Below are 14,410 nucleotides of genomic sequence, written 5' to 3'. Positions count from 1 at the left end.
GCTCAGCATCCAGGACAGGTCAGCACCCAGGGCAGCCCAGCACCCAGGACAGCCAGCACCTAGGGCAGGTTAGTACCCAGGACAGCCCAGCATCCAGGACAGCTCAGCATCCAGGACAGCCAGCACCCAACACAGCTCAGCACCCAGGACAGGTCATCACCCAGGGCAGCCCAGCACCCAGGACAGATCAGCACCCAGGACAGCCAGCACCTAGGGCAGGATAGCACCCAGGACAGCTCAGCACCCAGGACAGCTCAGCACCCAGGACAGGTCATCACCCAGGGCAGACCAGCACCCAGGACAGCCAGCACCTAGGGCAGGTTAGTACCCAGGACAGCCCAGCATCCAGGACAGCTCAGCATCCAGGACAGCCAGCACCCAACACAGCTCAGCACCCAGGACAGGTCATCACCCAGGGCAGCCCAGCACCCAGGACAGATCAGCACCCAGGACAGATCAGCACCCAGGACAGATCAGCACCCAGGACAGCCCAGCACCCAGGACAGCCCAGCATCCAGGACAGATCAGCACCCAGGACAGATCAGCACCCAGGACAGCTCAGCACCCAGAGTAGCCCAGCATCCAGGACAGGTCAGCACCCAGGTCAGTCCAGCACCCAGGACAGATCAGCACTCAGGACAGATCAGCACCCAGGACAGGTCAGATCAGCAGCCAGGGCAGGTCAGCACACAGGACAGGTAAGCACCCAGGACAGCCCAGCATCCAGGACAGCTCAGCACCCAGGACAGGTCAGCACCCAGGGCAGACCAGCACCCAGGACAGATCAGCACCCAGGACAGATCAGCACCCAGGACAGCTCAGCACCCAGGCAGCCCAGCACCCAGGACAGCCCATCATCCAGGACAGGTCAGCACCCAGGACAGCCCACCATCCAGGACAGGTCAGCAGCCAGGGCAGGTCAGCACCCTGGACAGGTCAGCACCCAGGGCAGCCCAGCACCCAGGACAGATCAGCACCCAGGACAGATCAGCACCCAGGGCAGGCCAGCACCCAGGACAGATCAGCATCCAGGACAGCCAGCACCCAGGACAGCCAGCACCCAGGACAGCTCAGCACCCTGGACAGGTCAGCACCCAGGGCAGCCCAGCACCCAGGACAGATCAGCACCCAGGACAGATCAGCACCCAGGACAGATCAGCACCCAGGACAGATCAGCACCCAGGACAGCTCAGCACCCAGGACAGCCCAGCACCCAGGACAGGTCAGCACCCAGGACAGGTCAGCACCCAGGACAGCCCACCATCCAGGACAGGTCAGCAGCCAGGGCAGGTCAGCACCCAGGGCAGCCCAGAACCCAGGACAGCCAGCATGCAGGACACCCCAGCACCCAGGACAGGTCATTGCCCAGGGCAGCCCAGGACCCAGGGCAGGACAGCTCAGCGCCCAGGGCTGCTCAGTAGCCAGGGCAAGTAAGCACCCAGGACAGGTCAGCACCCAAGACAGCCAGCACCCAGGACAGCCAGCAACTAGGGCAGGTCAGCACCCAGGACAGGTCAGTAACCAGCAAACCACCTAGGGCAGAACAGCACCCTGAACAGCCCAGCACTCAGGACAGCCCAGCAACCAGGACAGATCAGCACCCAGAACAGCCAGCACCCAGGGCAGCCCAGCACCTAGGGCAGGTCAGCACCCAGGAGAGCTCAGCACCTAGGGCAGGTCAGCACAGCACCCAGGACAGCCAGCACCCAGGAGAGATCAGCACCAAGGACAGCCAGCACTCAGGACAGATCAGCCCCCAGGACAGCCCAGCACCCAGGACAGCCCAGCACCCAGAACAGTCAGCACCCAGGACAGCTCAGCACCCAGAACAGCTCAGCACCCAGGACAGCTCAGCACCCAGAACAGTCAGCACCCAGGACAGCCAGCACCCAGAACAGCCAGCACCCAGAACAGTCAGCACCCAGGACAGCTCAGCACCCAGGACAGCTCAGCACCCAGAACAGTCAGCACCCAGGACAGCCAGCACCCAGAACAGCCAGCACCCAGAACAGCCAGCACCCAGAACAGCCAGCACCCAGGACAGCTCAGCACCCAGCACCTGCTCCCTGCAGCACATGCCCTCCCCATCTCATGCGCATCTCCCTTCTCCAAAAGGGGGGATTGCAGAAAAGGAGGATCATGTTTCATCCAAAGAGTTAATAGTGTCACATATGACGTCAGAATCCCAATGTGCCCAGAGATGTTTCTCTGCCTCCTTGCCCATTTCCCTGCCTCCCTCCTTGGCTGCCTCGGTTTTCTGTGCCCCCTCCTTCCATCTCTTCCCCCTCTCTTCTCTGCTCCCTCCCTCCTTCCCTCCCTCCACACAATGTGCAGTAGTCAGATCCTGCTGCAGCAGATAGCATGGAGCATCCCTCCTCCTCCTCCTCCTTGTGCTGAAGCTTACCCTTTCCCCCACTCCTTTATTTTTCCCATTTCTGTTTCATTTCATCCCCCTCCTGTACAGAAGAAAGGACAAGAGGAGGGGGCGTGAGAGGGGTGAACACAGACCCCCTGAAGTCTAGCAACTACCAAAAAGGGGGAGCAAGGTAGAAAAAAGGGGAGATCCCAATTTGCTACCTAGACCACCCTCCCTCCCCCATCACCCTGGCTTGGAGGAGCCATGAACAAAATGCAGATGATGGAATAGGCAAGAAAAAGGAGGAAAGCAGAGGCTGAAGAAAGGCACAATCCACCGTCGTCTGGAGGCAAATTCTGGATTCTCATGTTTTTTCTGCTCCAGGGAAGAAAGAGGATTAGCCTCGACAATTGCTTCCACCCTCTCCTCTTCTGCCTTCACACAAAATTTGGAGTGGATCAATACACCCCCTTTTTTGATAAAGGAAGGATTCTTTTAATTTTTTGGGAAATTTGGCTTTTGCACTGATTTTTTTATTTTTATTGAGGGGGGGGTCACAGGAATTTGAAGCCTTCCCCCCACCCCCTCATCCCTTTCCCCCTCCATCCAAAACCCCCTCTCCACTCCATGGTCCAGGTGGAAATGTTGAGTTTGGGGAGAGAGAGCTGGATTGGAGCAATTCTCTCAGCTTTGGCGACCCTCCTGCTAGTCTGTTCTGCACAAAGGTAAGATGATTGGGGTATGGGTGGGAGGGGTGCAGAAATGGAAGGAAAATGAGACATTTATTGGTGGAGACTAGGGACTGGGGCTACTACAACAATGCTGCAGAAAGCCTTCAGAGATGAGTGGTGAGGGACAAAGGTGGAAGTACTGGAGGTATGTGAGGAGAAGGAGCCTTATGAGAAGGAAGCATGGGCCAGGGGACAATTGCATTAAAACATTCCAGGAGATGATACTATGTATCAAAATTGGCTATTGTGTATCCTTGGGAAGTGATGAAATAAGGGAAAATGGGGAATAATGGAAGAAAATGGTCACAGTGTGACAGCGATGATGGTTTTATTAGATGAGGCACATACATGCTCCAGGCTAAAATACAAATACAAAATAGGAAATTATTGGATGACGACGCTTCGGATTTACTGGTTCATAGAAGTTTATGGAAAAAAAACGCAGAACGGAGCCATTAAATGGATACATATTGGTTTTTGCGATAGCACTGTAAGGGGAGGAGCGAGGTAGACATGATGCCGAGGGACATGGGGCCTGGTTGTAGATGTGTGATACCTACAGATTAGCTTCATTAGAAGACTAAGCCTTCTGTACGGATACATCATGGAAAGCCCGGATTTTACTCCCCGACCGGGCACTTGGCTTGAATAAAATGGAAATAGCACCCTGTAGGAGAGTGAAAACATAAACAATAAATATGATGTGATTATTTAATAAGCAAATATTAATATTATTAAATATTGTTAAATATACAACTAAGTAATATACATACACAAGCATATATATATACACATATATATATATATTCCAAACCTTGGCCTTGCTCTTGTTGGAATCTGCATATTTTAGATTCCGACTGCAGATGGCAAAACTATAAAGGAACAGACATGGGAATAAGGAACATGGAAACAACCCAGAATATGATTCCTTAAAGTACCCCCCACTGTCTCCCTTATAGCCCCCTAGGCAGTCTCTTGAGCAGCTTCAAGTAGTCATCAGGAATGGTTTCACTGGTGTTACTGATCAAGAGTTGATTTGCGGCTTTTGAAGGTGCGATCATCAGGTGTGTTTTACAGAGGTAGTATAGGTGCACAGGTAAATAAGGCAAAATATGGCAGGAACCACTCAGCTAAGTAAGGAGAAATGACAGGCCATCACTGCTTTAAAGCATGAAGATTGGAAGATTAGTCAATACAAAAAAAAAATACTAGAATCTTCATGGTACATTCATGGGAACCATCAATTTCTATGATGCAACTTTCTCTCATGAAGACACCCTTCACCACTAGGATAGAAAGGTCAACATTTACATCCGCTGCAGAGGATAAGTTCATCAGAGTTGCCCCAGAAACAGCAAATTGACCGCACCTCATATAAAAGCCCTCATACATGATGCCCAAACACAGCTAATCATTATTAACTATATAGAGGAGGCTCTAGGGAGCAGGCCTTTATGGTCCAACAGCTGTCAAGAAGCCATTACTGAGCACCACAAACAAGAAGCAACTTGTTTGCGCCAAGCAACACAAGGAATAGACAGTAGGTCTGTACTGTACTGATTAGTCAAAATTTCACATTTTTGATAACAACCACCGTGTCTTTGTGAGATGCAGGAAAAATGAGTGGATGGTTTCTACATCAGTGGTGCCCAACATGAAGCATTGAGGTGAAGGTGTAGGAGTGCTTGGTATGTGACCCTGATGTTGAGTTGTTACAAAGTCAAAGCACATTTACCTCGCATGGCTTCCACAGCATTCTGCAACGACATGCCAATGACAGGTGGAACCATAATTTATATTGCAACATGAAAATGACCGATATCACCTGCAGGCTATAAAATGACTATGTGACCAAGGTGAGGGAAGGTGGACCAAAAGACATGGCCTCCGCAATCACCTGACCTCAACGCAATTGACATATTTTGAGATACGTTGGATGCAGAGTGAAGGCAAATCAGCCATCAAGTGTCGGCACCTCTGGGGACTCCTTCAACACTGCTGTAACCCATTCTAGGTGACAACCTGATGGAGCTGCTTGAGAGAATGATAAGGGGGAGTAAAGCTCATCAGAGCAAAAGGGGCACTGTGACTGTGAGGGACCTAAGGTGCAAGAAATATTCTGGTTTCACCTGTGTTTATCTACTCATTATTTCCATATGTATTCCTTCATGGTTTAGCTGCCTGAAGTCAGAATCTACAATGTGCACATCTATCTATCTATCTATCTATCTATCTATCTATCTATCTATCTATATCTATCATCTATCTATATCTATCATCTATCTATCATCTATCATCTACCTATCTATATATTTATATTTATCTATAATCTATCTATTCTCTATCTATTGTCTATTATCTATCTATTATCTATCTATCTATCTATCTATCTATCTATCTATTATCTATCTATTAACTATCTATTATCTATCTATCTATCTATCTATCTATATATTATCTATCTATTCTCTATCTATCATCTATTATCTATCATCTATCTATCTATTATCTATCTATTCTCTATCATCTATTATCTATCATCTATTATCTATCATCTATTATCTATCTATATATTATCTATCTATCTATTCTCTATCTATTCTCTATCTATTCTCTATCTATTATCTATCTATCAATCATCTATTTATTATCTATCTATTATCTATCATCTATCTATCTATTGTCTACCTATGATCTATATATTATCTATCTATCATCTATCTATATATTATCTATCTATTGATCTATCTGTCCCTCTATTATCTATCTATTATCTATCTATTATTTATCTATTATCTATCTATCTATTACCTATATATTATCTATTATTTATTGTCTATCTATCATCTATCTATATATCTATTATCTACCTATCTATCTATCTATCTATCTATCTATCTATCTATCATCTATCTATCTATTATCTATCTATCTATCATGTATCATCTATCTATCATCTAGCTATCTATTATCTATCTATTATCTATCTATCTATCTATCTATCTATCTATCTATCTATTATCTATCTATTATCTATCTATCTATCATCTATCTATCTATTATCTATCTATCTATCTCTCTATTATCTATCTATCATCTAGCTATCTATTATCTACCTATCTAGTATCTATTATTTATCTATTATCTATATATTATCTATTATCTATCTATCTATTACCTATATATTATCTATTATTTATTGTCTATCTATCATCTATCTATATATCTATTATCTACCTATCTATCTATCTATCTATCTATCTATCTATCTATCTATCTATCTATCATCTATCTATCTATCTATTATCTATCTATCATCTATCATCTATCTATCATCTAGCTATCTATTATCTATCTATTATCTATCTATCTATCTATCTATCATCTATCTATCTATTATCTATCTATCTATCATCTATCTATCTATTATCTATCTATCTATCTATCTATCTATCTATCTATCTATCTATCTATCTATCTATCTATCTCTCTATTATCTATCTATCATCTAGCTATCTATTATCTACCTATCTAGTATCTATTATTTATCTATTATCTATATATTATCTATTATCTGTCTATCTATCAATCTATCTAAGAGAAAGAGAATTAGAGCAGCACAAAGAAAGAGTCCGGGTGCAGAGCCCCCCAGGCAAATACCAAACCTCAACTATAGAAAAGAAAAATTGGAGGCAGCACACCGTTTGTAGAGAAAAGGAGCTATTTAATCAGCCCAGAAAGCGATGTTTCGGTCCAAACAGGAACCTTTCTCAATAAAAACTTTATTGTGTAATGTTCTTAATAAAAATGATCTAATCAAAAAGGGTGTCTTATAGTCCAAGAAATATGGTAAGTTTTACAGTAATTTCCCTTTCTCATTCAATTATACGCCTGTCTGTTATGTTTTTGTACATAATACGTACAGTATATAGTTTGAGTTATTTTTGATGGTTTGAGTTAACCCATTATCTACCAATGTCCTTTTTTTTTGGGGGGGGGGGGCGCCTAATCTTTAGCTTCTAGCAACTAAGATTTTATCATTTTTAGAATTAGGTCCAATTTTTTGTGTTGTGTTTGTAAAATGAATGTTTTCAAAATAGGAAATCATGTCATTGTCATTTTTAATTGAACATTGGGACGCCCTTTTCTGAAAAATCCATACTTGTAAAAATTTTGCAAATTATGTTTCTGATTCATTTGGAGCCGAATCATTAAAAATCTGTCATTAAAAAAAAAAAAATGAAAATAGCTAATTTGGCAAGTAATGGGTTAATAAAGAAAAGCTCCTGTTGGGAACGAAACGTCGCTTTCTGGGCTGATTAAATAGCTCTTTTAGACTACAAACGGTGTGCTGCCTCCAATTTTTCTTATCTATCTATCTATCATCTATCTATCATCTATCTATCTATCTATCTATCTATCTATCTATCTATCTATCTATCTATCTATCTATCTATCTATCTATCCATCTATCATCTGTATACATATACATGTGTTCCTTGTATCCTCTTATAACGCGGACTCTTACCCCCAGTATAGCAGTGTAAGCTGCAATGTTTTTTTATTTTACAACTCTGAGCCCTGAATGAATAATTTTAGATGTGAATGTCCCTCCGCCCAGGACACTTCCATCTCTCCTGCACAGCGGCTTTGCAGCGTTGTTCTCCCACACATGCTCTGTGAGGTGCATCCCTGCTGTACCACCAGCTGAGCTGCACCCTTCCGAAAATATTTAGATTCCATGTTTATAAAGTGCTATAAATGTATCTCACCAGTGCAGAAACTCAGCGTGATACATTATATTGTATCACTGGCGGACACAGACCAGTATATGGGCCCTCTGCAGTCCATAGCTCATCATAATGCACAATGCAACCTGCCTTGAGGGTGGATGTGGCCCCCTTAGCTCAGGGGCCCCATGGCACTGCACAGGTTGCACCAGTGATATGTCCACCCATGTATTATATGGGACACATACATGAATATGGCTGTTTGCTGTATAAATAATGTATCTGACATTTCGGAAATATTAAAGTGACAGAGGGACTGGAAGCGGATAGAAATGAATGCCAATGGCTGCAGTGCCCCCGCTACAGGATAGGAGGGGGTAACTTTCCAAATGTTGGGGACCCACAGCTCCTGAGACCCAAGACACTGAAGAGTCATTGCTGACTGGGGCAGTGGTCGATTGGAGCATTGGTGATTACTGAGAGCTGTGAGTGGCTGATCTTCAACATTCACAATAGAATAAATGGAGCAGCAGTTCACATGATCGACCACCATGTACATGGATGGAGCAGCAGTACACATGATCGACCACCATGTACATGGATGGAGGAGCAGTACACATGATCGACCTCCATGTACATGGATGGAGCAGCATTATACATGATCGACCACCATGTACATGGATGGAGCAGCAGTGCACATGATCGACCACCATGTACATGGATGGAGCAGCAGTGCACATGATCGACCACCATGCACATGGATGGAGCAGCAGTACACATGATCGACCACCATGTACATGTATGGAGCAGCAGTGCACATGATCGACCACCATGCACATGGATGGAGCAGCAGTACACATGATCGACCTCCATGTACATGGATGGAGCAGCATTATACATGATCGACCATGTACATGGATGGAGCAGCAGTACACATGATCGACCACCATGCACATGGATGGAGCAGCAGTGCACATGATCGACCTCCATGTACATGGATGGAGCAGCAGTGCACATGATCGACCACCATGCACATGGATGGAGCAGCAGTACACATGATCGACCTCCATGTACATGGATGGAGCAGCAGTGCACATGATCGACCACCATGCACATGGATGGAGCAGCAGTACACATGATCGACCACCATGTACATGGATGGAGCAGCAGTACACATGATCGACCACCATGCACATGGATGGAGCAGCAGTACACATGATCGACCTCCATGTACATGGATGGAGCAGCAGTGCACATGATCGACCACCATGCACATGGATGGAGCAGCAGTACACATGATCGACCTCCATGTACATGGATGGAGCAGCAGTGCACATGATCGACCACCATGCACATGGATGGAGCAGCAGTACACATGATCGACCACCATGTACATGGATGGAGCAGCAGTACACATGATCGACCACCATGCACATGGATGGAGCAGCAGTACACATGATCGACCTCCATGTACATGGATGGAGCAGCAGTGCACATGATCGACCACCATGCACATGGATGGAGGCAGCAGTACACATGATCGACCACCATGTACATGGATGGAGCAGCACTAGTACACATGATCAACCACCATACACATGGATGGAGCAGCAGTGCACATGATAGACCTCCATGCACATGGATGGAGCAGCAGTAAACATGATCAACCACCATGTACATGGATGGAGCAGCAGTACACATGATCAACCTTCATGTACATGGATGGAGCAGCAGTGCACATGATCGACCCCCATGTACATGGATGGAGCAGCACTAGTACACATGATCAACCACCGTACACATGGATGGAGCAGCAGTGCACATGATAGACCTCCATGCACATGGATGGAGCAGCAGTACACATGATCGACCACCATGCACATGGATGGAGTAGCAGTGCGCATGATAGACCTCCATGTACATGGATGGAGCAGCAGTGCACATGATCGACCACCATGCACATGGATTGAGCAGCAGTGCACATGATCGACCACCATGCACATGGATTGAGCAGCAGTGCACATGATAGACCTCCATGCACATGGATGGAGCAGCAGTACACATGATCGACCACCATGCACATGGATGGAGGCAGCAGTACACATGATCGACCTCCAAGTACATGGATGGAGCAGCAGTGCACATGATCGACCTCCATGCACATGGATTGAGCAGCAGTGCACATGATCGACCACCATGCACATGGATGGAGCAGCATTGCGCATGATAGACCTCCATGCACATGGATGGAGCAGCAGTGCACATGATCGACCACCATGCACATGGATGGAGCAGCAGTGCACATGATCGACCACCATGCACATGGATGGAGCAGCAGTACACATGATAGACCACCATGCAAATGGATGGAGCAGCAGTACACATGATCGACCACCATGCACATGGATGGAGCAGCAGTGCACATGATCGACCTCCATGCACATGGATGGAGCAGCAGTGCACATGATCGACCACCATGCACATGGATGGAGCAGCAGTGCACATGATCTACCTCCATGCACATGGATGGAGCAGCAGTGCACATGATCTACCTCCATGCACATGGATGGAGCAGCATTGCACAAGATCGACCACCATGCACATGGATGGAGCAGCAGTACACATGATCGACCACCATACACATGGATGGAGCAGCAGTACACATGATCGACCTCCATGCACATGGATGGAGCAGCAGTGCACATGATCGACCACCATACACATGGATGGAGCAACAGTACACATGATCGACCTCCATGCACATGGATGGAGCAGCAGTGCACATGATCGACCACCATACACATGGATGGAGCAGCAGTACACATGATCGACCTCCATGCACATGGATGGAGCAGCAGTGCACATGATCAACCACCATACACATGGATGGAGCAACAGTACACATGATCGACCTCCATGCACATGGATGGAGCAGCAGTACACATGATCGACCACCATACACATGGATGGAGCATCAGTGCACATGATCGACCTCCATGCACATGGATGGAGCAGCAGTGCACATGATCGACCACCATACACATGGATGGAGCAGCAGTGCACATGATTGACCTCCATGCACATGGATGGAGCAGCAGTGCGCATGATCGACCTCCATGCACATGGATGGAGCAGCAGTGCACATGATCGACCTCCATGCACATGGATGGAGCAGCAGTACACATGATTGACCACCATACACATGGATGGAGCAGCAGTGCACATGATCGACCTCCATGCACATGGATGGAGCAGCAGTGCGCATGATCGACCTCCATGCACATGGATGGAGCAGCAGTACACATAATCGACCACCATACACATGGATGGAGCGGCAGTGCACATGATCGACCTCCAAGCACATGGATGGAGCAGCAGTGCACATGATCGACCACCATACACATGGATGGAGCAGTAGTGCACATGATCGACCACCATACACATGGATGGAGCAGCAGTGCACATGATCGACCTCCATGCACATGGATGGAGCAGCAGTACACATGATCGACCACCATACACATGGATGGAGCGGCAGTGCACATGATCGACCTCCATGCACATGGATGGAGCAGCAGTGCACATGATCGACCACCATACACATGGATGGAGCAGCAGTGCACATGATCGACCACCATACACATGGATGGAGCAACAGTACACATGATCGACCTCCATGCACATTGATGGAGCGGCAGTACACATGATCGACCACCATACACATGGATGGAGCATCAGTGCACATGATCGACCTCCATGCACATGGATGGAGCAGCAGTACACATGATCGACCACCATACACATGGATGGAGCGGCAGTGCACATGATCGACCTCCATGCACATGGATGGAGCAGCAGTGCACATGATCGACCACCATACACATGGATGGAGCAGCAGTGCACATGATCGACCACCATACACATGGATGGAGCAGCAGTGCACATGATCGACCTCCATGTACATGGATGGAGCAGCAGTGCGCATGATCGACCTCCATGCACATGGATGGAGCAGCAGTACACATGATCGACCACCATACACATGGATGGAGCGGCAGTGCACATGATCGACCTCCATGCACATGGATGGAGCAGCAGTGCACATGATCGACCACCATACACATGGATGGAGCAGCAGTACACATGATCGACCTCCATGCACATGGATGGAGCAGCAGTGCACATGATCGACCTCCATGCACATGGATTGAGCAGCAGTGCACATGATCGACCTCCATGCACATAGATGGAGCAGCAGTGCACATGATCGACCTCCATGCACATGGATGGAGCAGCAGTGCACATGATCGACCACCATACACATGGATGGAGCAGCAGTACACATGATCGACCTCAATGCACATGGATGGAGCAGCAATACACATGTTCGACCACCATACACATGGATGGAGCATCAGTGCACATGATCGACCTCCATGCACATGGATGGAGCAGCAGTACACATGATCGACCACCATACACATGGATGGAGCAGCAGTGCACATGATCGACCTCCATGCACATGGATGGAGCAGCAGTGCACATGGTCGACCACCATACACATGGATGGAGCAGCAGTGCACATGATAGACCTCCATGCACATGGATGGAGCAGCAGTACACATGATCGACGTCCATGTACATGGATGGAGCAGCAGTACACATGATCGACCACCATGCACATGGATGGAGCAGCAGTGCGCATGATAGACCTCCATGTACATGGATGGAGCAGCAGTGCACATGATCGACCACCATGCACATGGATTGAGCAGCAGTGCACATGATCGACCACAATGTACATGGATGGAGGCAGCAGTACACATGATCGACCTCCATGTACATGGATGGAGCAGCAGTGCACATGATCGACCACCATGCACATGGATGGAGGCAGCAGTACACATGATCGACCTCCAAGTACATGGATGGAGCAGCAGTGCACATGATCGACCACCATGCACATGGATTGAGCAGCAGTGCACATGATCGACCTCCATGCACATGGATGGAGCAGTAGTACACATGATCGACCTCCATGCACATGGATGGAGCAGCAGTGCACATGATCGACCACCATGCACATGGATGGAGCAGCATTGCGCATGATAGACCTCCATGCACATGGATGGAGCAGCAGTACACATGATCGACCACCATGTACATGGATGGAGCAACAGTGCACATGATCGACCTCCATGCACATGGATGGAGCAGTAGTACACATGATCGACCTCCATGCACATGGATGGAGCAGCAGTGCACATGATCGACCACCATGCACATGGATGGAGCAGCATTGCGCATGATAGACCTCCATGCACATGGATGGAGCAGCAGTACACATGATCGACCACCATGCACATGGATGGAGCAGCATTATACATGATCGACCACCATGCACATGGATGGAGCAGCAGTGCACATGATCGACCACCATGCACATGGATGGAGCAGCAGTGCACATGATAGACCACCATGCACATGGATGGAGCAGCAGTACACATGATAGACCACCATGCACATGGATGGAGCAGCAGTACACATGATCGACCACCATGCACATGGATGGAGCAGCAGTGCACATGATCGACCTCCATGCACATGGATGGAGCAGCAGTACAAATGATAGACCTCCATGCACATGGATGGAGGCAGCAGTACACATGATCGACCACTATGCACATGGATGGAGCAGCAGTACACATGATCGACCACCATGCACATGGATGGAGCAGCAGTGCGCATGATCTACCTCCATGCACATGGATGGAGCAGCATTGCACAAGATCGACCACCATGCACATGGATGGAGCAGCAGTGCACATGATCGACCTCCATGCACATGGATTGAGCAGAAGTGCACATGATCGACCTCCATGCACATGGATGGAGCAGCAGTGCACATGATCGACCTCCATGCAGATGGATGGAGCAGCATTGCACAAGATCGACCACCATGCACATGGATTGAGCAGCAGTGCACATGATCGACCTCTATGCACATGGATGGAGCAGCAGTGCACATGATCGACCTCCATGCACATGGATTGAGCAGCAGTGCGCATGATAGACCACCATATACATGGATGGAGCAGCAGTGCACATGATCGACCTCCATGTACATGGATGGAGCAGCAGTGCACATGATCGACCACCATACACATGGATGGAGCAGCAGTGCACATGATCGACCACCATGCACATGGATGGAGTAGCAGTGCACATGATCGACCACCATGCACATGGATGGAGCAGCAGTGCACATGTTTGACCACTATACTCATGGATGTAGCAGCAGTGCACATGATCGACCACCATGTACATGGATGGAGCAGCAGTACACATGATCGACCTCCATGTACATTGATGGAGCAGCAGTACACATGATCGACCACCATGCACATGGATGGAGCAGCATTATACATGATCGACCACCATACACATGGATGGAGCAGCAGTGCACATGATCGACCACCATGCACATGGATGGAGCAGCAGTGCGCATGATCGACCACCATGCACATGGATGGAGCAGCAGTGCACATGATCGACCACCATGCACATGGATGGAGCAGCAGTACACATGGTCG

General features: G+C 47.8%; 1 protein-coding gene across 1 annotated transcript in view; it reads left to right on the top strand.

The window, feature by feature from the left end:
- Window positions 1–2,323: 2,323 nt before the first annotated feature.
- The window catches only part of LOC138662700 (gamma-aminobutyric acid receptor subunit beta-4-like), a 384,988-nt gene continuing 372,901 nt past the window's right edge, over window positions 2,324–14,410 (top strand). Inside the window, exon 1 of the mRNA XM_069748573.1 lies at window positions 2,324–3,081. Within this exon, the coding sequence (XP_069604674.1) occupies window positions 2,984–3,081 (98 nt within the window). The 5' untranslated portion in view covers window positions 2,324–2,983. The remainder of the gene's footprint in view (window positions 3,082–14,410) is intronic.

The sequence above is a fragment of the Ranitomeya imitator genome, chromosome 2 (assembly GCF_032444005.1).
Source record: "Ranitomeya imitator isolate aRanImi1 chromosome 2, aRanImi1.pri, whole genome shotgun sequence".
Lineage (NCBI taxonomy): Eukaryota > Metazoa > Chordata > Amphibia > Anura > Dendrobatidae > Ranitomeya > Ranitomeya imitator.
The sequence above is the reverse complement of the archived record's forward strand: the minus strand, read 5'-3'. Positions and strand labels throughout refer to the sequence as shown.